At 42.2% G+C, this 22668-nt stretch overlaps 7 protein-coding genes, 1 long non-coding RNA gene and 1 other non-coding gene across 14 annotated transcripts in view; 5 read left to right on the top strand and 4 right to left on the bottom strand.

The window, feature by feature from the left end:
• LOC145703342 (uncharacterized) overlaps window positions 1–22668 on the top strand; it is an 89833-nt gene that overhangs the window by 41356 nt on the left and 25809 nt on the right. The window lies entirely within an intron of this gene.
• On the top strand, window positions 54–4155 carry LOC145701588 (uncharacterized). The gene is made up of 7 exons (XM_081778799.1): window positions 54–60; window positions 388–1577; window positions 2380–2595; window positions 2637–2852; window positions 2898–3215; window positions 3570–3768; window positions 3814–4155. The coding sequence occupies exons 1-7, from the start codon at window positions 54–56 to the stop codon at window positions 3939–3941; spliced, it is 2274 nt and encodes a 757-aa protein (XP_081634925.1). The 3' UTR covers window positions 3942–4155.
• Window positions 3305–3376, top strand: TRNAE-UUC (transfer RNA glutamic acid (anticodon UUC)). The gene has a single exon. It is a non-coding gene; the product is annotated as a tRNA-Glu (tRNA).
• On the bottom strand, window positions 4155–10735 carry LOC145703333 (bifunctional 3'-phosphoadenosine 5'-phosphosulfate synthase-like). Of its 5 annotated transcripts, XM_081780680.1 has the most exons (11): window positions 9343–9423; window positions 8254–8326; window positions 7748–8016; window positions 6876–6947; window positions 6626–6692; window positions 6047–6178; window positions 5812–6002; window positions 5126–5767; window positions 4957–5082; window positions 4784–4911; window positions 4155–4738 (listed from the first exon to the last, which is right to left on the bottom strand). In XM_081780680.1, the coding sequence occupies exons 1-11, from the start codon at window positions 9406–9408 to the stop codon at window positions 4630–4632; spliced, it is 1875 nt and encodes a 624-aa protein (XP_081636806.1). In that variant the 5' UTR covers window positions 9409–9423; the 3' UTR covers window positions 4155–4629. The 5 variants fall into 5 exon arrangements, with proteins under 5 accessions (XP_081636806.1, XP_081636810.1, XP_081636805.1 ...); XM_081780684.1 differs by lacking the exons at window positions 6626–6692; window positions 6876–6947; window positions 9343–9423 and adding exons at window positions 6446–6584; window positions 10663–10735; XM_081780679.1 differs by lacking the exons at window positions 6626–6692; window positions 6876–6947 and adding an exon at window positions 6446–6584.
• On the bottom strand, window positions 13124–16382 carry LOC145701589 (uncharacterized). The gene is made up of 10 exons (XM_081778800.1): window positions 15923–16382; window positions 15396–15863; window positions 15246–15349; window positions 15165–15191; window positions 15049–15078; window positions 14711–14844; window positions 14009–14666; window positions 13788–13964; window positions 13435–13747; window positions 13124–13391 (listed from the first exon to the last, which is right to left on the bottom strand). Exons 1-10 carry the CDS (start codon window positions 16380–16382, stop codon window positions 13285–13287), a joined length of 2478 nt encoding a protein of 825 aa, XP_081634926.1. The 3' UTR covers window positions 13124–13284.
• On the bottom strand, window positions 16500–18482 carry LOC145703336 (CLIP-associating protein 1-like). The gene is made up of 3 exons (XM_081780687.1): window positions 18408–18482; window positions 17575–17719; window positions 16500–17524 (listed from the first exon to the last, which is right to left on the bottom strand). The coding sequence occupies exons 1-3, from the start codon at window positions 18438–18440 to the stop codon at window positions 16515–16517; spliced, it is 1188 nt and encodes a 395-aa protein (XP_081636813.1). The 5' UTR covers window positions 18441–18482; the 3' UTR covers window positions 16500–16514.
• LOC145703334 (pseudouridylate synthase 7 homolog) lies at window positions 17780–20203 on the top strand. The gene is made up of 6 exons (XM_081780685.1): window positions 17780–18224; window positions 18265–18728; window positions 18774–19045; window positions 19094–19639; window positions 19777–19980; window positions 20022–20203. Exons 1-6 carry the CDS (start codon window positions 18165–18167, stop codon window positions 20192–20194), a joined length of 1719 nt encoding a protein of 572 aa, XP_081636811.1. The 5' UTR covers window positions 17780–18164; the 3' UTR covers window positions 20195–20203.
• On the top strand, window positions 20408–21721 carry LOC145703339 (MYND-type zinc finger-containing chromatin reader Zmynd8-like). The gene is made up of 6 exons (XM_081780690.1): window positions 20408–20580; window positions 20635–20691; window positions 20839–20906; window positions 20971–21191; window positions 21234–21353; window positions 21419–21721. The coding sequence occupies exons 2-6, from the start codon at window positions 20666–20668 to the stop codon at window positions 21482–21484; spliced, it is 501 nt and encodes a 166-aa protein (XP_081636816.1). The 5' UTR covers window positions 20408–20580; window positions 20635–20665; the 3' UTR covers window positions 21485–21721.
• Window positions 21493–22602, bottom strand: LOC145703341 (EF-hand domain-containing family member C2-like). Of its 2 annotated transcripts, none has more exons than XM_081780692.1 (3): window positions 22448–22602; window positions 22241–22352; window positions 21493–21681 (listed from the first exon to the last, which is right to left on the bottom strand). In XM_081780692.1, exons 1-3 carry the CDS (start codon window positions 22556–22558, stop codon window positions 21584–21586), a joined length of 321 nt encoding a protein of 106 aa, XP_081636818.1. In that variant the 5' UTR covers window positions 22559–22602; the 3' UTR covers window positions 21493–21583. The 2 variants fall into 2 exon arrangements, with proteins under 2 accessions (XP_081636818.1, XP_081636819.1); XM_081780693.1 differs by having other exon boundaries at window positions 21493–21669; window positions 22232–22352.

Raw genomic sequence — 22668 nt, forward strand, 5'->3', positions numbered from 1 at the left:
TATTCACAGAGATTTTTGTTTAAAAAGGTCTAAATTTGGCGGAGCTAAATAGAATGCCAGGCTAATTTCGCCCCACGGGCAGTCTGATTTCTAACGCTGTGAAAAAAAGACAAGAAATAATTTCAATAGATTCTTGAATAAGCATTTATACAGACAACTACAGGCAAAACTTCAGAAGAAAACGTTGCTTATGAAGCTGCAGAGAAAGCTATTTTGATAGGATTTGTAGGACTTTTTGAGTATGGAGAATTCTGAGGAGTCACCTCAGAAGTCAGAGAAAATTAACGTAAGAGAAGATCATAAAAAAGAAGAAGAGACAATCGATCAAGACGAAGATGGATCAGGGAGGGTCATAAACTAGATTCAGAAAGATTTCACGCATTTCAGGCCACGTCTTGACCTTTGAAAAAGTACTTTCCGATGCGTCCCAAAGTGATAGTTCGGAGAATAAAACGAGCTCTCGCAATTCTTCGCCTGTAAATAATGAGGTTGATTTGGAGGAATTGGGAATAATAGACGATGAGCCAGAAATAGAAGAGAAGCAAGAAACAGCTCAAGAAGAACAAGGTGAATCGAATGAGTCAGCAAATTCTCAAGCAGATGCCGAGGTCACACAGGAAACAAACAACGTCTCTAGCGAAGAAATTTCAAATGCGATTCAATCAGAGAAACAAGTGTCTGCAGAAAACAACTTGAAAGAGAACCAAGATGGATCTGACGGACCCGAGGCTGATCATCAAGGTGCGGAAAACAACACCGAAAAAGAAGCTTCATCATCAGAAATTAATGTCGAGGAAACGACCGAAATCTCTGACGGAGAAGACGATTCCAAAGAAATCCAATTAGAACAATCCGAATCGCCAGAAAATAACGAAAGAGAAGAGAAAGATGGATCTGTTGATCATGATCGAGCTCCATCTCCAACTCAAGCTGCTCAAAACAATGATGCAATGTCAAAGAAAATCGATGAAACCGATCGAGTTGATCAAGTTGAGGAAAACTTCTCTGACTATGATGTTGTCGAGGAAAATGAAGAAAAATCGAAATCTGTTGATGATAAAGAAGAAGCTCTAGAACAGAATGATGAAACCAACGAAAATGAAAAAGAAGAGCTAGTTGAAAAGAAAGATGAAGAGGCTCAAAAAGATCATAAGGAAGCAAGTGACGAAGAAACGGCTGAAACTCAAGGTGTGCAACAAGATCGTAAAAATGATGTGACTAACAACAACCAGGAATCATCAAGCCCGACCGCAGATTCCGAGGAATCAACAAAGCTTTCTGAGAGCGATATTCAGTCAAGCACACCTGAAGAGGGCCTCGTTAATGCACAGAGTATACAACCGAGCACCAATGAGATAATACGAGACGAAGACAAAAAAGATACTTCCTATAGCGATACTAAAACTGCAGAAGAACCAGCAATAGAGAGCTCAAGCGCGATGGATGTCAGTGGCTTTGATGACAACTTTGACCCTTCAATTCACAAGGAAAATCATAAGAAAATCGATGATTCTGAAGTCCGCGAGTTGAAATTTCAACTAGAACGTGCAGAAAGACGATGTTCTCTCACAGAACAGGTGTTTTCAAAATATTAAATTTAAGGATATAAGCTATGAATTTGAACTTTCGTAGCGCCTAAATGCGCAGTAGGATCATTTTTATTTCAATAGTAATCCTACCTGAAAATGCTCGTAAAACTCAAATCTGGTATTTTTAAAAAAATTTTTATAGAAAATTTTCCTTTTAGAGCGTTTTTAAATCTTACGATCGCGATTCCTCGAAATTTTTCCACTAAATTGGTCGAGTTTTTTCGATAAATAGCTTCTCTTAACCCTTATCTACAATATTGACGGTTAAGTTTTCCGTAATTCCGACCAAAACCGATTTTAGAGCCATTTCCATGAAGCTTACTCAGCGCGTAAAAGCTCTACAAAGCGGCGCGCTGGGCGCTCGCTCTCTCGACTCCTCTTTTCCGTGAGAGTAGCGCGGTTGAGCGGAGCGCTGTGATTGGTTGCACGCGAAAAAGCACAAGAAGAAGAAAAACACGAGCAAGAAAGAGGAAAACGCTAGAATGAAAATTCGAGCGAGTTTTGGAACAAAAGCCCGTCAATTTTCTAGCTTAGCATCATTTTAATACAATACACGGTTCAGTTTTAGCGATTTAATGGATAAATTTCGATAAATCGAGATCGTAAGATTTGAAATCGCTCTAGAGAGCAAATTTTCTACAAAAAAAGTTTTAAAAATTCAAGATTTGAGTTTTGCGTGCATTTTCAGGTAGGATTACTATTGAAATAAAAATGATCCTACTGCGCATTTAGGCGCTACGAAAGTTCAAATTCATAGCTTATATCCTTAAATTGTTCAACAAATCTTTAGAGACTTGTCGAGTCACAGGAAAAATTCCAGGCGCTGGAAGAAAAATTCGAAACCTCAAAAGCTTCCTATATTGGGCTGAGCACACAAATGATCGAACTCAAAAATGAAAACATCGAAATGGACTCGATCATGGAAGAACTAAAGGACGAGAAAACTGAGCTTACGATAGCCCTAGAGGTCGCTAAAAAGGCAGCAGAAGAATTGAAACAGCTCAAAGTAAGGTAAAACCATCTTTCTTCTTTCTAACCGAAATTTAGGCGGACAAAGAAAGCGGAGAAGAACAACTGGCATCGGACAAAATGCGGTTGGAAAAGGAGCTGATGAACGGGCAAGCCGAAATCTCAAGGCTAAACATTGAGCTGGAGAATTTTCAAGCAGAGCTTCAGGAACTTGACGGCAGGTGGAAAGCAGAAGTGGAGAACTTGAACGAAGAAAATGCTCAGCTAAGGAAGAGCTTGGAGCAATCTTCTCAGGTCTTTTTCATCCTCTTTTCGAGACGAATAATAACTTTTCTTTAGGCTATCGTGGAGTTAGAACGCGCTGCCGGCGAGACTTCTTCATCTGCTGACGAAATCGCTGCGCTCAACTCAGAACTAGCCTCGCTGCAGGAACAACTGTCAAGTTCGGAGAATCAGCTCAATTCATTGCAGGAAGAGAATGCGAAACTCTCCACAGAAGCTGCGGAATGTCGCGAAGCTGCTTCGACGGCCGCTGCGGCGACTTCTGCCGCCAAATCAGCCGAGGAACAGATTCGTCTCAAGTTCGAGAATCTTGAAATTCAACTTGAAGAGGCCCAAGAAAAAGTAACGAGCAAAGATGAAGAGAAAAAAGCTTACGTGAGTACTGATAGTTTTTCCGGCTTTTTCACCGATTATTTTTCTGAATATGCATGGATTATTATATTCATTTGAAGGGACGTCTCCAGTCCCACATGGTCTAGGGGTTAGGATTTCGGATTTTCACTCCGACGGCCCGGGTTCGATTCCCGGTGTGGGAGGACTTTTTGATTTTTAACACAATGAAGTCGTGCTTTTACAGTAACTCTCTGGCGTAATCTTTTAACAAATGAAAGCTTTATCTGTAGAAATACAGGGATATATCGACATAAAGCTATTTTGTAAGGTAATTGACACTAAAAATCGCCTTAATACTTGCCTATTCCTCCATGATTTCAGCTCACCCTTCCCTAGGTCGTCTTGAGATCAAAGTACGACGAGTTAGAAGCAGACCACGATGCACTCATTGACGAACTCGAAAAGCTGGAAGCAGAAAACGAGGCACTCAAAAAACTGATGCCAGCTTCGAACTCCATTAGTGGCACTAATGAGCAACCTGCTGGAGATGTGGCGCAAGAAAACGAACGCCTCATCAAAAACAATCTTCATTTAGGTAAGAACAGACGATAATTTATTTGTTCTTTCAACGATTTTCTAGCATCCGAAGTTCAAAAAGTAACCGCCGAGAATGATGAGCTCCTGTCGGAGAATCAGCTCTTGAAAAAGTATCTCGACGACATCAACCTTCTTTCCAGCCAAATGAGTCTCTACACAAGTCTCAAGTAAAAAAACAGCCCTACAACTGTAACTGTAAAACTAACAGCATAAAAACTAACTATATGAAATTCATATCGAACGTTCCATATCAACAGTTCTCTCTCTCTTTCTTCCTGATTACCGAATCACCTGCTCAATTACAGCTCTCGTCCTTCGCAGTAACAAACTGTAGCCTGCATATTTAATTCCTGCAAAAAAATGAGACACTGTAACAAGTTGAAATAAAGTTTTTGCCTTTTTGTTGTATTTGGCGGAATTTCTCGAGCTCAAATAGAAACTCTAGTTTAATATAAATATATGTATAGAACTAAGGATATTGTTGAACGCTGTTCAGCAGTCTGACAGTAAGACTACGACACAACATAACAGAAGTGGAATAGAAGCGATTATTTCCAACCGGAACCGGTCGTTGATAATGACGAGTTAAGAAGTTGGGTGCAAAGCAACCAGGCTTGTACCCTTGTGACCCCACTTTGATGTCACTGTGAGATACTGGAAGATAAGAATTGAAAGCATATTCAAAGGTTTAAGAAAAAAAGTTGGATGTAGGGTTGGGGAGATTGATGAGCGCGAACAGAAATCTCAGGAAAAAAGGATGAAAAGGGTTCAAAAGATTGTACAGTTGCGTCTACCCAGTTATTGCACCTGCGCGGATAAACGATGAAATTCAAAAACGCTAGTATTTTGAATCGCAGCTTTACTGGAGCGAGGCGTAATAGTCTTGAAGAACTTTCCAGGCTTTGGGGGCCATGAAACCAGTTGGAAGAGCACCTCCCTCTCGGGCGGTCTTTCGCATGCGGGTTCCACTGAAGAGATACATTAGTTTTTGGTTTTTCTGGCGAAATTCTCACCTGATGAAGTCAAAGTTTTCGTGGTTGGAGGGATCATAGAAGTCCATAGCGCCCTTTTCTTTGTTGTAAGCGGCGACCTTGAAGGGGATGATCTCGAACTGTGGGATACCAGGGGCCATGGAGAGGACCTGAAACAAGCGAATTTACAAAGAGCTTTGATGATTATCAAGTACCCGTCGGCCGTGAGAGTGATCATAGATGTCTTCCTTTCGGTCTGGGTGGCCCATACCAGCGGGATCTCGTCCGACAATGTAGAACTGGGCGCCAGTGACCAATCGAGCCTTGGCGTGCCATTGGACCTATAATTTCTATTAGAGACTGTATTTTTAGAGATATTATTACCTCAGTGGGACCGGCGTAGGACATGGGGGATGGCCAGATGGCAACAACGGTGGCTTCGGGGTCGAGAACCTTCTCCTCGAGGACGGCATCGTGCTGCTTCATTCGCCATTCGAGTGGGACATCATCGGCCTTGGTCCAGCCTCCGAGAGGATGGAGGAGAAGGACTGGCTTCTTGTAACCTCGCTCCTTCAGCTTCTTAGCAGTATCGGTCATGAGGAGAGCGTGACCATTGTGAACTGGGTTTCGGAGCTGGAAGACGAAAACGGCATCGGCGCCGAGCTCTTCGAATCGGGCTCGGAGCTCGAGTGGGGTCTTTCGGTACTTGTCAAGACCGTCGTTCCAGGTGACTCGGTGAAGAGCTTCAAGATCACCACCGACGAGCCAGTCGCCCTGTTCGTAGATCTTCTTGATGTGTGGGTGGTTGACGGTGTATGTTCCCCAGGTTCGGGCACATCGCTCTTCCTTTCGGTGAGTGTAGAATTCTGGGTCTCGGAGGATACCGTAGGTCTTGCCTTCGTAGGTGAGGGCGACGGCCTTGGCGTCCTTGTTGGCTTCTTTGATTTCGGTGGAGACGGCCAAGGTGATTGGGATAGACTGGTTGTAAGTCTCGCCGTTTTTGAACAAGCAGTTGAAGTGGAGAGACTACAACGATGAATAAATCGGATGTACACTTGATCGCAAATTACCTGGAGCATCTCATCCTCTCGCATGAAACCGTTGAGTGGAGTGGCCCATCCTTCGGAGAGGATCTGGAACCACTGGAGATCCATCTTGGTCATTTCGATCTTGGGGAGGGTCTCGGCCTCAGCGATCTTGGCGTCCTTCTCGTCGGCGCTGACGAAGAGTTCACGGACTTCTGGGGCAGCAGCCTTGGTTCCTTCAGATATCATTTAGATAATGTTTGATTGGGTTCACTCTTACCGGCAAGAACCTTGTTGTCTTGGAGGGTCTTGACGACCTTGGCGACGCAGGCGTCAATGCTGTCTTCGCCAGACTTGACGACGCACTCTGGGTTGAGTGGGGGTTCATATGGAGAGTCGATTCCGGTGAATCCTAAACAGGAATTTAATTCAGATATCTACCGGCCGGACATTGTTGTTGGTCGTCAAACACCAGTAAGGCTGACATGCCCCCGGAGGGCAAAGTGAACCGGTAGTGTCGACCGAGCACCATTTTTGATTAAATTATGAATTCTTCGAATCACCGAATTTCGAAATCATTTGGAAATCACCGTTTATATTTCGGATGGCCACAGCGCACGGCTAAAGTGAGCCCTTTGCCGTGCGCTGGGAGCACCCTTGTCTCGCTTCGCGCGTTTACCCTTAATGACTCCAGCTCGAGCCTTCTGGTAAAGACCCTTGACGTCTCGGTCTTCGCAGACAGAGAGTGGAGTGTCAATGTAACACTCAATAAAGGGGAGATCCGAGTTCTGATGAATACTTCGGGCGAAGTCTCGGTCCTGAAAATTAACCGGTTAGTAGGTCGCCGACCTCAACTGACCTTTGATCGCACCCGCTCGTGCTTTCTTGTACAGTCCCTTCGGATCGCGTGTTTCACTTCCACTTAGGTGGCAAAGATTTTCTTTTCAAGCTACAGTTTTGTTGGGTTAGCATTTCCTTTTTTGTTGTTGTGCATAAATCGCGAATCAGATTTGTTTGAATCAAAGTTGTTGAAATTTAAAGGATATTAGAGGCTAGGTAGTAATAATTATATGATAGCATTACTATTTGACACCTTAACAAACATCAAGCGGAGTGTTGATGTAGCATTCGACAAAGGGTAGGTCGGAGGTCTCGTGGAGAAAACGAGCCTCATCTCGATCCTAGGAAAGAGTAGAAGGATTAAGATGGAATTGGTATAATGGTAAATGATGGATAAGTGGTAAATGGCAACGATGACGAAAATTTTTCATAAAAACTTTATGAAAAATTTGTTAGAGAACAGAGCATGCCAAAAGTTGGTAAGTGAGATGAAGGTAAATGTGTTAATTCATGCACTACAGTTACTGTAACAACAAAACTTTTAAGTGAAACACCGAAATGTACAAGCAAAGAATCCATGCGATGGGCATGTGATGATATTCTTCAACACACACATGCGGATACGAGCAAACGTACTATGCCTGGCCTCCCAACACAAACTTTCCCCTGATTTTACTATTTGCTCTGACCTTGAAATTTATTTAGAATTTTATGATTTCTTTGAAAAATTTTGGCTTGAATCCAAAAGCACTTATTTGATGTCTGAATTTAAAAATCAGAAGGCTGTATTTTTTTATTTGAAGAACGAAATTTGCAGTGATTCTTGGCTTGGTGCCATAATTTCGCAAAATTTTTCGATCGACAGCTTTTTAAAATTTACGAGCTGTTGTTCAATGATCCATTTGCCCGTAATAACGGCATGTCCGGTGAAAAAAATAGCGAAATCTAACTCTTTGGCTTTTGTGATTATTATGGCCCGGCTTGCTTTGGTTTATTTAAGGGTGTTTGTGTTGGGCACACCGGCGGCTTGAAGACCAAAACAGACACAATTTTCAGTTTTATGAATTTAAAAATTTTCAAGGAAGGAAGAAAATTGAGCGTGTCTGTTTTGGATCTTGCGACGAAAAAAAAAGTAACTTACCTTTCGGAGGGGGGAGATGAAGGAGACGAGGCAGACGACACCGGCGTCGGCGAAGAGCTTGGAGACTTCACCGATTCGTCGGATGTTCTCCTCTCGGTCGGCGAGAGAGAAGCCGAGATCCTTGTTAAGGCCGTGTCGGACATTGTCACCGTCAAGGACGTAAGCTGGGACACCCTTGGAGATGAGGTGCTGCTCGAGCTTCATGGCGATGGTAGATTTACCAGCTCCGGAGAGACCGGTGAACCAGACAGTGCAGCCGTTGAATCCACCTAGAAATTTTTTCAATTGTTAAGAAGTTCACTTGATGAGTTTAAGAGCAGACTCGAGTAGAGAATTAGGGCTACTCGAATCTCAAAAAATTGAATGTCGTGATAAAGCAAAGTTGCGAAAATTTCTCAAAGTTTTTGGCAACATGTGCATGTCTTACTACGATGATCATAACTACGAGCGTACCTCCTAAAGAAAGGAATGTAAAGGAAGGAATTGGGGAGAAAAGGGAGACTTACCAGTTCCGAGAGCGCTGGATCGGTCTTGTCGGTTGACCTGGTTGCTATGGATCGTGACATTGGTGGCTTTCATCTTAAACATAATCGGTTAGCATTTCTGGTCGCTTTCTCGGTGAAAATGTTCCCGTACCGGCGGAACCGCTGGCTCTCCCTTATTGGGGACTCTATCGTCACCTCCTCCTCCGGACATTGTAATTTATCAAATTGTTATGTTACGAAAACTGTTCGTTGAACTAATTGAACACGTTTTTCATTGTTTACGGTCCCCGCAAATGTTCTAGAAACAATTACCCCTTTTGGTCGTTTAGCGGCAGGTTCTCCAGAGCTCATCTTGGGTTTTAGGGTCTCTTTTACGAAAAACTAGGAGAGTGATAGAATTCTGCAGCGGGAGTAGTAGCTGGCTCACGTCTGAGCCCTGTCGTTTGAGCCCAACGCCAAGAGGCCTGTGCGGGCGAGAGGGCGCCAAATTCAAACAACAGTTGAAACGACTTATTGATAGCCCCCGAAAACCTCCACCAAGAGTAAAAATGATGGGGCCACAGAGCATCTCAGCATTATCGTGAAAACCGCTTATCGGGATTGGGTTGAGCGAGCGTTGGCGTCGCGCCAAAGTGCTGCATATAGGGCGGCATATCCTGCTGGCAGGGGGCCAGGAAACGTCGCTTTCCATGTACCGACCAAATTACGCCGGTCACGGTTCATTACGGTGTTTCTTTTCAACTAGAATTTAGGGTCTGATAATTAAAAATCGACCACCTAGCATTCTTCATTAATTATGATGCTATTAATTTAGCCAAAATCGAGTCCTTGAAAAATTCCAATTCAAGTCTTTTGACGTCATAAAATAGCATGGACGATTTGTCAAAGGAGAAAAAAAATGAGCAATTGTGACAAAAATCAGTTCCTTATTGTACCCAAGGACATGATACCAAGGCCGCGCCAAAGACAAATACTACCTACCCGCCGCAAACGATTCTCCCCTACCTTGAAGTTACTACCTTGCCCTGAGTCAATGAGACCTTAGTCCTTGGCAGTAAAAAATAAGGGGATCATTAAAAGTTGAAAGAATTGAGAGAGAATTAGGCATACTTTGGTAGTCCCGGCGATGAGCTCGTCCATAGGGTGCCCGTCACAATCATAATTATCCAGCGACATTTTTACAACTTGAGAAACTAAGGAGTCCTTATTATTAAACTCTAAAAGACGATCAGTTTCAGCTGGCGCTCTTCTTTAGTGAATAGGTAATATTTTAATTTCGTAAACGTGGCATTTTATTGTCATCTCAATTATTAGCGTCTTCAAGGACCATCAATGCTCAACGAATATCCTGGTCAATTTCTGGCTTGTTTCATTATGTAATCAATTACATAAACAAAAACCAAAGAGCCGCGAGAAAACATAAAAAATGCCCAAGTTCATATTTATCTTTGGCCGTAAACTATTTGACGATTTACGGCAGTGCGTAAAAAATGGACCTATTTTCCTTGATTTACGCGATCGACTCTTTCTTTTCACTCGTCGCGATTTCTGTCCAGTTGGTTAGACAAAAAATGCAATGATAAAATCAACAATGGAAATCAGTGTTGTTAAATTTCTCTAACCAGGAAACTTGGACTTGCTTGTAATATGCATTTTGCGGTAGAAAAATATAAAAATAAAGTGGTTTCTGATTATAAATTAGTTTTGATTTTGAGTTGGTTTAATTTTCAAACCGGAAATGATTATGTCCTTTAGCCTATTCATCCCCTTTTGATTTTCTGATCGCTTATGATCTGAGGGATTATTTATTATTATCATCAGACTGAAAAAACAAGAACTTGTCTAACTGATAAGCGCTGGCGCGACTCCCGCTGCGTTTAGTGTGATAGCGCTGTTTATGCTCGCTTGAAAGAAGCTTGAAGAAGCGGATATTATATGTTATCAGCACTAGAATTCAATGAATTCAATTGAACATGCAGATGGCTAGGATCATGGAGCTGCTCCTGCCTTAGGTGCTTCCTTTGCCGGGTGCGGTTCAACCAAAAAAAGTGAACTCGGCGGGAGATCGCCCGCAAAATGAATCGCCCCAGGCGCTATTCTTGCTGATAACGAGCGATCCAGCGGGAAATTAGATAAGTCCGGGTCAATACCGGATGTTCGCGGGTAAACCCTCATGTCTGTCAGCCAAAAGTCTGCACAAGTTTAACATACTTTGGTTAAATAAACAAAAGTCTGATAACTTATCAGTGATAAGAAAATTTTCATAGTTTTTGAAGAAAATAATATAATTTTTTGAATAGATTTTCAATAAGAAATTAGGAGAATAAAATTCAATGAGCCGGGTTGGAGGACAAAAGACGGTCCAATAAATTCCACGCCACTAATTTTCACGCGAAGAATAGTCAATTTGAAATTCTCTGAAAAACTTACCTCAGCCATCTTTTTTTTTGTGTTGTGTTGGATTATGCTTCTATTGGGGGAAAAGGTTTGATTGTTGTCAAGTCAAAAGTTATCGAAAATATATTTTCTCTTCTGGCTCAAAGAAGTGGGCTTCACCCGGCTGGTTTTATACGGAAGAGCCGAGACGGGTGCGAGAGGGCGCCAAACGCTGCGAATTTCGGAATGAAAATGTGCGTCTTTGGAGTCATTGCTCTGAAGGGGACGAGGACAAGGTCGAGCGAAGAATCGTCTTGGAGGATCACGAGGCAGGAAGTCAGTTCTTCGACCTTGATGCTAATGATGAATTTACCGTGCTTCAAGAATTAGGCTCTTATTCAAAGAGTCATCTCTTGAATCCACCATCTTTTAGGAAAAAAATCATCAGATGGCATAAATAAAGCTTCTGGGATAATTCCGAATCCACTCCATTTCGTCGACATTGGATCGATAGGCAACAGTTTGGAGTTACAAAGATCACTGTCATTCATCCAAACAGTTTTCTGTCAAAACAATATTCCCATTCTAACCCCTTTTGAACCATTTTTACGGGCGCCTCTTTCACTTTGTCTATGAGATCACTTGCCATTGTCTTTTTTTTCTGTCATAATTAATCTCCAGCTCCTCATTCTAGCAATTTCTTCCTTCGAAATTCTGCCTCAATCATCGTTTGACAAGCTGTCTGTCGATCTGTAGACTTTTCTGAGTAATATCCGAGGAACTCCCTCGAAGGGCGAGAACAAAGCCAATGAGTCATTATTTTCGATGAATTTTTCGATGAAGTCTAAATTCGATTTCGATGAAACGTGAGGGAAGGCACCACCACCACCCGGCCGTTGCACCAACAGCCTACGCAGAGTCGAAATGACTAATAAGGTGCTGGAAATTACACCAGATTAGGAAGGGATTAGATTTATCAAAACTATCATACTGTTGTTATCCCTAAAATGGAATGTCGTATAAATCAGGCTCTGGAATTTATGATGAGCTCTTGAACTCTTGATAGAAGGTTCATAAACAAGAAGCATTTCACCTGAAAGTACCTTTTCAAAAAATATTTATTGAGTTAGGGGGTGCTATTTCGTTTGACGTTTCAGCCATAAATCTTGCCCTAGCCTAGAAGCAAGCTCATTCAGTCAGTGTTACCATCCCTCTGTGGCTGTATGATATGTCTTTCACGATGATCTTATTTATTGCGTTTTTCGCTTGAACCAGTGCAGAAGGAATTTACTTCGTTTTTTTTTTCTTTGAGAGAGCGTTCGTTTTATATAAATCTGGATTGCTTCCAAAATGCAGGTAATTTATGGCTGTCAGATTTCCCAACTACTTCGTACTTGATAAGCTACCTAGCGAAAATGACGAACGAAAGTCTCGAATTTTGAGATGATAATGATCGACTAGAGAATTTGGAGGGTGCGAACAGCAAGACCGTATATACTGTCACTATCCTCGTTTATACCACAAAATAGCCTGTAAATAGACAGAAATTAAGGCCTTCGCAAAGTGATTTTTGCTTTGATTATTCTGATTTTCAGGGACGAAGAGGGTCATCAATGCCGAACAAAGAGAACGTCCAGGAACGTCATTGATTTCAGTCAGTAATCAATGAGAAATTTGGTCTCACCTTGGCCGATTTTCTTTTACACAAAATTTAACACAAGGTAATATGGCAAGGAAAAACTTTCCAGACAGCGCAAATAGCAAGAATCAAAGTCAACAATTCAAAAATTCAACAAGGTAGTTTCATAATTCTCACGGTTTCGTTTTAACTCTGTTTCTTGTTGTAAAGCGTAATTGCTTTCTAAAAATAACGCTGTTTTGGCAGGGACAGCAGAATGGTGTTCACAAAATGAGTCGGTGAAATATTTACACTTTGCTGAATTTAGCGCTTTTCGCGGTACTCATTTGGCACGAGTCCAGTCAGAACTTGTTTTTAGATTTTCAGCCAATATAAAAAGTACGGCTTGAGTTTATACAAAAATATCTAGGATCTTGTAAGTCGTCCGAATTAACACATGTAGCCTAATAGCGTCTTCAGAAGTTTACAACCCTAGACTTTCTATAAATTCAGGAAATTATTAAATACTTTGGGTGGCCAAAAATAACCTCAATAGTTACGGTATCAAAGCGTCTTACAGGTGAATAGAACGTTCGCCCCGACAAATCGAAGGTACTCAAAAGCTGCTATCGTCAGGAAGACGAAATTTGGCCCGCGCATCTCACGAACGGATAACGCTAAAAACTATCTTTTCCCAGCGCTGTTTGGTATTGAAACAAAAAGTTCAGCCGGCATCGTGTTTTATTTTGAGCTAAAGAATATTCCAGCGCCTATCCGTAAAAATAGTGCTCTCACTTGTGCTCATGCTGGTCATTGTTGGATCCTGCTGCTACTTTCTGTCAACAAAGTTTATCGCCTACTGGTATTCCGAACAATAAAATAAACTCTAAAATCGTCTCTCTCGTTTGCAAGAAATTCAAGGGGGTTTTGAAGAGTAAGTGTTGTTTTATTACAGCCCAATAGTAGGACTCTAAGTTCAATAAATAAGCAGCTGTGAGTAAAAGTGCTACTACGCCTAGTGATCGGTTTTAGCATCGGTTCGAGAATCAGTGACACCTTTAGATAGCATTTGCAGTTTTAGAAGCTTCATTTGAAGCTTTCTTTATGTAAGAATTAGCCAGCTTCTGCGCGGCTCCAGAAAGTTCGCCAACAATTTTTTCAACGGCTAAAATTTACTTTCAGTATTTTTACATTTTTGATGTTTTTACCTTCTTCGTTTTTAGTTGCTACGGACATATTAGCGAGGAGAGTGCATCCATTCTTTCTCATCGATGATAAGTTCGACCTGATCGCTTCCAAGCTTATCTGCGCCATTCTCGTCCACGCGTTTGTCTCAGAGAACTCTTTGGCGGAGGAAGCATCGCCAGCGCCTGCCAATTTCACATTTTCGTTCGCGACTTTGAGTGGAATCGGGATAAGATAACCAAAGAAGATGTTCTTGACCTCATCGTTTTCAGACTGCTTCAGTCCTTCACAGAAAGGCTCGATAAGTGAAATTGCTGGTAGATGCTTTGAAATCGCCTAAAACGAAGCTCTAAAACTGAAGATAGAAAAATCTTACCTCAAGACACTCTTCAGCTTGTAATTCGCAAGATTCATCAGTAGACAGCTGCACAAGCGTTTTCACAAGACCGGAGGTGAAGTTTTGGAATGATTTCGGACAGAGTTCTGCCATCTTCGAGATCATCTCAAACGCTGCTTGCTGAAGTGTGCTTTCTTCCTTGTCTTTTATGCATTTCTGAAGAAGGAAATAAGAAAAAGGCTTTGTCTGATTTTCTTTACCTCTAGCGCAAGTAAAACTCTTGAAATTTCCATTTCATCGAGCAGCTCTGGCTCGAGACTTTCTAGAGCGACGAGCTTGTCCGCAGCTTGAGCGTTGGAATCAATGAAGATGTCAGCAGGAGAGAGGCTTTCAGATGTTCCTTCCTCAGAGCGACAGGGCGAGGGAGGTGGCCGACTGTCGGGTCGATCCTCATTCAAGTTGGCACTAGACTTGTCGTTCGCATTTGAGCTTGTCATGGATAGTTGTGAAAATTGAGAACCAAGAGTATCGGTCGAAATCGGCTCAGGAATCGACGATGACGATGGCGGTTCAAGAACGAGTTTTTCTTCCGTCGCTGGGGTCTGCGGTGTGCTTGGAGTAAGCGTGGAGCTTGGTGAATTGATAGGAAGTTCCAGTTTTGGTGGATTTAGTGAAGAAGGGGTAGTTGGCTTTGACGACGAGGTTTTGCGGATGGGAATGCTGGAACTGCTCTGGGGTGTCTTAGAAGCAACTCCAGTTGTCGCTCGGGGGATTTTCGTGCTCGAGTTTGGTTCAGAGCGAGTCTTGCCTGGGCGTGAAACTGGTCGACGAGAAGGACTGACTCTGCGGGAACCAGCTCTAGAGCCAACTCGGGAGCCGATGCGAGAACCTTGTCTTGAAGTTGTTCGTGAAGAAGTTCTATAAAAATCTGGTGAAATATTGATTGCTAAATGCGTTCTTACGTGGAAAATGTGGCTTCAAGAAGGTATCTGACTTGCATAACGCGTGTCTCGCCAAGAAGGTCCATCAGGGCTTCGAAATCGTCTCCACAAGATTTTTGAAGAGCAGTGAGTGCTTCGTGACCACATTTACGGATCTAAAAAGATGATGAACAAGTGTTGTTAGAATTCATCACCCCTAAAAATTTTCCGAACCGCGCTAAACGTTAAAATTCCATGCTTTATTATTTGAATCAGTTCATCAAGCAGGTTAGTAATTTTTTGAGAAATAGAATAGATTCATCAATAAAAAATGATTGGCAATGTAAATGCTAGCAAATAATGGTAAGTAAAGGCTTTACGTCATGGGAGAAGTCCGCGCCGTATCTTGTCTTAACATTGATATGAATTTAGGACGAAGATTGACAGTGAATCAGTTCACCGAAGAGTACAAACACCATTGATAATATAAGCTTACTGATTTGGTACTCCATATGTTACGGCTCTAAGGATGTTAGAATAAGGAAGTTCAAAATTGAATGTTCACAAGAAATCTTACTTGTGCCGCCGTTTTGTTCGTAGACCGATTCTCTCTCGTTATATCGCCACCCCATTCGCCAATTCTGACAATCGCTGTTTTAGCTTCATCCGAGTGCAGTTCTCCTAAACAAAAGTCAAACTCTCGTCTTCATGGCCGCGCAGTACTAACCTCCTTCAACTCGTGGAGCAAGAGCGGTAAGCCAAACTAAAATCTGGACCTTGTGTCGTGATGATCTCGTTTCATCACTGGTGATGAACTTCGAAACAGCTTGAAGTTGCCAAGTCGGATTCAAATTCTCAATCGCGCTTGTTCTCGACTTCACCAAGGCAGCAAGCGTCTGTCCGGGAAGCGACGAGTCCGCAGCCTTGTTCGTTAGAGCTGGCACAAGGAAACTGCACCAGGGATAGTCGAGAACTGGCCCACAGACCATCAAGAATTCGGATAACGCGCCCAGAGCAGATAGAAAGAGGTCGTTTCGTACGGTAAGAAGATACTTGAATGATTCGAGAAGCTTTTTCAATTCGGGCGTTCGGAATGCGACCTTTGCTTTAACAATCGCTTGAAGCCTTCGAGTCCAGCTCGTTTGTCGTTCATGTTGTTCGACGAGATAGCTCTTATCACTGAGACCGTTCGATCCTCGGGCGTCCTATTCGTTGATGAACCGACTCTTCCTCGACCTGGTGATCCAGCCCTACTTCCAACAGTAGTTCGGCTGCGATTCACGATTCGCGTTCCTGTTCGTCTTCCAGGACTGCCTCCACGGGAAAGTGGTACGCGTGGCTTCGGCATTGCCCCAGCAGAACGTCCGTTTCTTCCAGGTGAGACTGTTCGTGAGCCTGGCTGCGTTCTCGTTGGTCGACCAACATTTCTTCTTCCAGGAGAATTCGCTCTTGATCCATTTCTCGAAGGCATTCTTGATTCAGCTACCTTACCAAGGATCAAGTTCTGTTGCGCAGTCGTTAGCTTTCGCAGCATATCGGCGGCCTCTTGCGGGAAATGAGTGTGAAGACCATGCCAAGCTCGTCGAGCGCACTTTCTGGTTTCACCATCATTGTCGTAGATTCCTCTGTTGATTGCTTCAACAATTCCAGCTCGATGTTTTCGAAGTGGTCGCGCATCTTCCCAAAGAGTGAGAACGGACTCCAGCAAGCCCATAACTTTCCGGCGAACCTTTGGAGTATTCTGTTCCTTGAGTTGGGGATTTGTTCCGGGGTTGCTGGCGAGAATAACTCGTACGACCTTTTTTTAGCTTATCAAAAAGTTCTTTTTCTTTCAAGATAATTTTAATTAAGAGTCATTTGATAAACATTCCTTTGAATGCTGGTATCTTCGGACGCACATCTTGAGTGCTGTTTCAGCGACGCCAGCTGTTGCGTTGGTGGATTCAGAGATTCTAGGGAGCATTTGAACCAAATGCGCCACTGCATCATCAAATGGTGTGTTCGGAGAACTTTCAATCGAGCAGATATGCTGAATCGTCAGGCAAACTTCTCTTGTTGTAGCTGTCAGCTTTCTTAGTCTGAGATTATCGATGGCAAACGCAGGGAAGAAGGTCGCAACTTCATCCCAGAGCTCGTTTTCAGATGCGAACTTGGCGTGGTGATACAAGACAGATCGCAGCTTTCGCATCGTCTTGATTCGGTCGTCTGGATCAAGTCCGCCCTCGCGAATTACTGCTCCAACAGTGTCTAATCTATCGTAAAGATCGGCAACGCTAATATCCGCTTTTGAAACATCATCCATCCATTCTCCGTTCGCAGCAGCAGGGGCCACAGGTTTCTTCACAGGAATTTCATTCATCTTTTGTTTGAGCTCTGCGTCGTCTGCTCCTTGGCACTTGTCGAAGGCTTGACGAGCAGGCCAACCCAATAACTTGATAAGATTCGTGATAGCTACCAGCGCTGCCATCCGAGGCTGAGTCGCTGGATCAGTAACGGCCATCGTCACGAGCGCTTGAGCGAGGTTGTCCGACTTGTTTTCTGCGAGAAGTTCGAGGAAACCGCTGTTCTTTCCGAGCCGCTGAATGACGGACAGAACCAAGAGAGCACATCCTTCCCGAATCAGGTGCAGTTCGTGGGTGAATCCGTTCATCACCATGTCGAAGATCTCCTTGGCGCTGAAGATGTGCACAAGATTGGTGAGCATCAAAATCGCGCCCTTTCTCGCCTTCATCGAAGTCTGCCCAAGAGTCGTGAGTAAAGGAGAAACAGTCAGGCCGATCAAAGGTCGGAATTCATCGTCAAGTCGCTCTAAGAGAGTAGAGATGCAATCAAGCGCAGCAGTGATGATGTCATCGTCTGAAATTATAATGAAGAAAACTGGAAATCGATTGTATTAAAAAACTTACCAGAAGTATTCTCAAGCCAACTGGCGAGCTCCTTACAAGCAGCCATCGCCTGAGCCTTCGAAAAGTCCTCATCTTCTTCCATCAAGTCAATGAATCGCCTCGCAATCTCGATCTTTTCATCCTTACTTGTCCCACTCTCCTCCATCTCAAAATATTCGTCACTTTTTATTCTCATTTTTTATGAAATAATTTAGCAATATGCACAGTTACGAAATGGCCAATTTTGAATTGCGTCAGATGGTGATGCTAGAGAGGCAAGAGCAAATATCAGTGGGAGGGTTCTGACGAAAGATCAATATCAAGATTGCAGATTTTAAATCACCGGTTGAAATGGAACATTCTCTGCGGGGTACTGATGGGAAAATGGGCCGTTTCTCTTAGAAAATAAACGAAAAACCAATGCGGTAAATCTTGGAAATCCATTAAATCTGGGTCAAATCAGCTAAAAGCAATAAAAAGTCTCTCAGATGATCTGGTTTTGAAAGGAGACTTTCGCGCTCTCCAACTGGCGCGAGCCAATCAGGCGCTTAGGAAATTCTCATTCTCTCAAATGCGCAATTGAATATTTCGCAATTTTGAAAAATCGAAAAATGCTGAAAGAGAAGGACGCCGGAATCACGCAATTTCGATGCGAAAATCCTTCATTACGGGTAATTTGAATTTAAAAATTATCGAAATAAATTATTCCAGGGCATCATAAAACATCGTTGGTCGGATTTCCACGTCAGAGAAATTGGCCTTGACGGATCTGTCGCGAAATTGACGAAATTCGATGTTCCAAAATCCGAGAATGAAGAAGTTAAAAATGAAGAGCCGAAGATAGAAGTACTTACAGAAGAACAGTTGGAAATATTGAAAGCATTCATCGAGAAAACGAAAGAATCGAAGGAGGGTGAAGTACTTTTGGACTTTCCAACAGACTGCAGCAAAGAACTGAGGACACAGTATCACAAGCAAATAAAGCAGCAATTCGGGGTTCTAGAAACTTTTACGCTGAAGGAAGAAAACAAGATTCGCGCGAAATGGATCAAAAAGGGAGGCAAGGGAGATCGGAGAAATAAGCGAAGAGATCCGAAGAAAAAGGAGGAAAAGTTCAAATTTGTGCTTTGGAAGGAAAACATGGATACGACTGCGGCGGTGGATCATTTATGCAGGTTTTTTCTAACAAATTTAACGCTTATTTTGATGTTTCTTTTCAGAATTCTTCGCGTAAATGCCAAACTCTTCAATTTCGCCGGTACAAAAGACAAACGCGCGATTACCGCTCAATTCGTCACTTCAAAACTGACTCCAGAAGTGCTCATCGTCGCGAATAAGAAGCTCAAGAATATCAAGGTTGGGAATTTCGAGCTTCATAATGGAGATCATCTCACTTTGGGCGATCTGAAAGGCAACGAATTCAATATTGTCTTGCGAGACTGTGAGCTTGTCTCTGAAAATGACGAGCCTGAGAGTAAACGGATCAAGCCAGGTATTTTAATTAAATAATTGAGCTTTTTAAAATTCCTTTTTTGATTAGATTTTTCGTCGATTGTCGCAAAAGCTTACAAATCATTGAACGAAAAAGGATTCGTTAATTATTACGGGCTGCAGCGATTTGGAACGAGCGCGATTGCCACTCACGAAATTGGAATCGAAATCTTGAAGGAAAATTACGCCGGGGCTGTTGATTTACTTCTGAAGCCAAGGGATGAGCCGAAGCGAAATTCATTCTTGACAGAAACTCGTCGAATCTGGTCGGAAACGAAAGACGCTGCCGCTGCGCTAGAAAAACTACCGAAGAAGTTCTGCAACGAAGGAAAGGTCCTTTGCGGATTGAAAGACAAGCCAAATGACTTTGTCGGCGCGCTGGGAAGACTGACCCGCCCGATGCGACAAATGTACGTACACGCTGTCCAGAGTTACATCTGGAATCGATTGGCTAGCTACAGATTGACACTGGGCGAAGATTTGATGATTGGAGACCTTGTCCAGCCGAATGAGAATGAAAAACTGAAGGTGCAACTTTTATCCGAGGAAAATATGAAGAATTTTACGATTGAAGATTTAGTCATCACCATACCAGGTTAATTTCATCTTCCATTTTTTCTCGAATTTCCATTCCTACTACAGTCTGTAGTACAGTGAAATAACAGCTGAAAACCCGGAAGCCGCTTGCGGCTTCGAACAAAAAATTTTATCCATTGTTTATTCATTTTATAGGCTTCGACGTTTCATACAGTCCTCTTCTTGCAGAATTCATGGATAAGGAGCTGGCAGCTTTGGGATTGTCAAGAGAATCCTTCGCCGGAAATGTAAAGGATTACAGGCTTCCAGGAGGCTATCGAAAAATGATTGTCGTGCCAAAAGATGCAGAAGCTAATGTACTGATGTATTCTTCCAATGAAGAAAATCTTCTCAAATCTGGTAAGAAAGTCAGGAAAGAGTAAATTTAACTGTGAACTTAGAGCGAGAAGAGTTCCCCGATGAAATGGGAGAAGGTCTTTTGGGCGACAAGAACGAAAAGGGTGAAAATGGAGAGAAAGTGAAAGTTGGAATTAGTCTGAAGATTAAACTTCCTCCGTCAGCATATGCGACGATGGCGTTGAGGGAGTTTATGCACTGTGACCAGTTTGAATAAATTATTTTAAAAAAATCACCTACTTTCTGAGTTTTTTATTCTTGTTATATAATGTTTTGTCGGAATATGAAGCACGTCTGATGAATTACAATCACGTCACAATCCAGCAGCTGCTGCGTAAACGGTCTCCACTGGAGCGTCGACAATCTTCTCACAGATCATTCCGAAAACGTATAAGCGCGTGTTATTGTTATTTTCCCGGGTTCAGACAAGTTCCATTTTCTGTTTTCTGATTTTATCAACTCTTCGGAGCGGAACAGAAAAGTTTTTTCCTTTTTGATGGATCGATTATTTCACCGTGGCCAATGATAGAGACAGCCTGAAAGCCCAGTTTTTTGCGCAAAAGTAAAAAAAAACATACGCCACTCACTCACTCATCGCAGCCGGTATTTGCCACTCTGAAATCCCTAGAGTTTTGTTAAAGGCACCATTGTAAACAGTCCGCCAGAGATAATACTGAACGATCAGAAGATGAAGTCTTCCGACAGCAGTTCTTCAGGAAAAGGTCAAATTTAAGAATGAATTTCTAGACCTTTAGTACCGGCAAATCCTAGTCATAGTCTTGTCAGGACCAAGAGATTGAGAGAGTAATTTTATATGAATTCCTAGTTCTGTTTTTGTAGTCCTATTGTTGACCCAATGAAAGGTTTTAATGTGATGGCGATGCCTGTAGCAGTTAATTCAAAGGAGTACCAAAACAAAATGCTCAAAGGTAAAAAGTAGTTCTTCAAATTTTAAGATTCCCCCTTTGAAAATTTATGCTGATTCAATTTCAGGCTTTGAAACACTAACAATGGACTTGTACTCGGAAATGATCCAGACAAAGAAAGACAAGAATCAAAAGGAAGTCACAGATCTAATAAAAATGATCAAAAGCCTCCAACGATCGAACCAGCGCGAAAAAGACGACCTAGTTGCCTCCCACAAAGAGGCCATTTCACGCCTTCTCAAAACGCACCAAACGGAAGTTGAGCAGGCAGCCGATGATCTACGAACAGTAAGAAAAGCTATCGAAATTATTGATTAAAACAAATTGAAGAAAATACGAAAAGAAACGGAAGAACTCGTTGCGAAAACAAAGAAATCGCCCTGGTGCGCCTTATGTCATCAACCAGCGGCACTGTACTGTTGCTGGAATACGAATTACTGTAGTCAAAAGGTAAGACTCTCGGCCACAAGCTCCCGAACCCGCCATATTCAAAACTCAACCGAACCTCATTTTAGTGCCAAACGAAGCACTGGACTACTCATGGAACACGCTGCGATCGAGCACCGAATAAAAAAGCATAAAACGTGACTAAAAATAGAGCTTATTTATTAGGGTCACCCATCAAATTGAAACTGTTCACAAGTCAATTCACAATTTTCATTTCTTCCTTGATGCTCTTTCTAGTGTGTCTTGCTGCTGATGTTTTCGCCACAGGAGCTGCACTTTTTCTTGCACTGACAGCTACACATGCAGTTTGAGTCGCAGCCCTGCTTTTTTGCTTTTAAATTTTATCCAATAAATAATGGAAATCGCTAAAATTTATGTTTGTTTAAAGCTTTAAATTTAAGATTATGGTTGCCAGCCGTCTTATTATACTCGAAGCCGCAAGCCGCTTTTGACCCTTAGCAGTAATTTGTTTTATTTCAGCAGTTATTCGCTAAAAATTATGACCAATTATTAAAGAAAAGATCAAATTTAGACAGAATTTATTATAAAGGTAAAAAACGGAATTTCCGATCAGGAATCAGAAGCTGAATCAAATGTTTCATTTTAATTTCTACAAAGTTTAAAACGTCCTACTAAACAAAGATACAAAATATGCAATTGTTTCATTTTTTCATTTTATGATGCATTTTTCATGCATTTATACAGGCCAAGCAGGTGGTTTAGGCAAGATGATCAGCTGGAAAAAACGAACCATAGAATAAAGAGGACCCTATCTATCTACCTATGGTACTTTATCACGGATAAATTATCAGCTGGCCATCTTTGCAACCTGCTGATTTTTGAGTTGTTCTAAGGATTTGAAATTAAAATTTAAAAGCTTTCCTTGTGACACTCGTCCAGCTTTGTGGAGAAGAGAGGATTGTTGATTGGGACACCACCGATGCCGGGTTTCTTGTCGCCAACCCACATGGGATCGCCGTGTCGAACATCGAAGTGATGAGACTAGAATGATTTTTCAAAAGATGATTTATCGAGTATTTCTTTGTAAGATGGTCTACTGAAAGAATTTCGCTTTGTTATTAGTAATAACTTATTACCTTGTAGAATTTTTCCTTGCCCAACGTAGTGGAGAAGCTGTATCCAGGAAGAAGAGGAAGGTTAGATTGGGGACCCTGGTCGGACATTTTACTTGGAGAAACTGAGCTCATTTAGCATTTTGAACGGACAACAAAGCATGTTCTAGAGAAAATATGGTTCTTGGCTCTGTTTATGAAATAATCCGATTTTTAGCAAACGTAAATTATTGAGCAGGTTTATT

This window comes from Oikopleura dioica, chromosome PAR, assembly GCF_907165135.1.
Source record: "Oikopleura dioica chromosome PAR, OKI2018_I68_1.0, whole genome shotgun sequence".
Lineage (NCBI taxonomy): Eukaryota > Metazoa > Chordata > Appendicularia > Copelata > Oikopleuridae > Oikopleura > Oikopleura dioica.

What these genes read in the sequence shown, in the direction of transcription:
- LOC145701588 (XM_081778799.1), top strand. An exon ending in GATGTTCTCTCACAGAACAG is followed by an intron (nt 1,578 to 2,379) that starts GTGTTTTCAAAA and finishes ACAAATCTTTAG; the next exon opens with AGACTTGTCGAGTCACAGGA. An exon ending in ATGAAGAGAAAAAAGCTTAC is followed by an intron (nt 3,216 to 3,569) that starts GTGAGTACTGAT and finishes ACCCTTCCCTAG; the next exon opens with GTCGTCTTGAGATCAAAGTA.
- LOC145703333 (XM_081780679.1), bottom strand. Translation starts at nt 9,408, where the DNA reads ATGTCGCTGGATAATTATGATTGTGACGGGCACCCTATGGACGAGCTC. An exon ending in GAGAGGATGAGATGCTCCAG is followed by an intron (nt 5,768 to 5,811) that starts GTAATTTGCGAT and finishes TCATCGTTGTAG; the next exon opens with TCTCTCCACTTCAACTGCTT. An exon ending in GAAAACTTTGACTTCATCAG is followed by an intron (nt 4,739 to 4,783) that starts GTGAGAATTTCG and finishes GTATCTCTTCAG; the next exon opens with TGGAACCCGCATGCGAAAGA.
- LOC145701589 (XM_081778800.1), bottom strand. Translation starts at nt 16,382, where the DNA reads ATGGGCTTGCTGGAGTCCGTTCTCACTCTTTGGGAAGATGCGCGACCA. An exon ending in CGAACAAAACGGCGGCACAA is followed by an intron (nt 15,192 to 15,245) that starts GTAAGATTTCTT and finishes TAACATCCTTAG; the next exon opens with AGCCGTAACATATGGAGTAC. An exon ending in GCGCGGACTTCTCCCATGAC is followed by an intron (nt 14,845 to 15,048) that starts GTAAAGCCTTTA and finishes TCATCTTTTTAG; the next exon opens with ATCCGTAAATGTGGTCACGA.
- LOC145703334 (XM_081780685.1), top strand. Translation starts at nt 18,165, where the DNA reads ATGCTGAAAGAGAAGGACGCCGGAATCACGCAATTTCGATGCGAAAAT. An exon ending in TTTAGTCATCACCATACCAG is followed by an intron (nt 19,640 to 19,776) that starts GTTAATTTCATC and finishes TTCATTTTATAG; the next exon opens with GCTTCGACGTTTCATACAGT. An exon ending in AGAAAATCTTCTCAAATCTG is followed by an intron (nt 19,981 to 20,021) that starts GTAAGAAAGTCA and finishes CTGTGAACTTAG; the next exon opens with AGCGAGAAGAGTTCCCCGAT.
- LOC145703336 (XM_081780687.1), bottom strand. Translation starts at nt 18,440, where the DNA reads ATGAATGCTTTCAATATTTCCAACTGTTCTTCT. An exon ending in ATATTTCCAACTGTTCTTCT is followed by an intron (nt 17,720 to 18,407) that starts GTAAGTACTTCT and finishes GAATATTTTGAG; the next exon opens with ATGGAGGAGAGTGGGACAAG. An exon ending in TTGGCTTGAGAATACTTCTG is followed by an intron (nt 17,525 to 17,574) that starts GTAAGTTTTTTA and finishes TTATAATTTCAG; the next exon opens with ACGATGACATCATCACTGCT.
- LOC145703339 (XM_081780690.1), top strand. Translation starts at nt 20,666, where the DNA reads ATGAAGTCTTCCGACAGCAGTTCTTC. An exon ending in TCTTCCGACAGCAGTTCTTC is followed by an intron (nt 20,692 to 20,838) that starts AGGAAAAGGTCA and finishes TGACCCAATGAA; the next exon opens with AGGTTTTAATGTGATGGCGA. An exon ending in CAGCCGATGATCTACGAACA is followed by an intron (nt 21,192 to 21,233) that starts GTAAGAAAAGCT and finishes AACAAATTGAAG; the next exon opens with AAAATACGAAAAGAAACGGA.
- LOC145703341 (XM_081780692.1), bottom strand. Translation starts at nt 22,558, where the DNA reads ATGAGCTCAGTTTCTCCAAGTAAAATGTCCGACCAGGGTCCCCAATCT. An exon ending in GCAAGGAAAAATTCTACAAG is followed by an intron (nt 22,353 to 22,447) that starts GTAATAAGTTAT and finishes AAATCATTCTAG; the next exon opens with TCTCATCACTTCGATGTTCG. An exon ending in CTCCACAAAGCTGGACGAGT is followed by an intron (nt 21,682 to 22,240) that starts GTCACAAGGAAA and finishes AAAATTTAAAAG; the next exon opens with CAAAAAAGCAGGGCTGCGAC.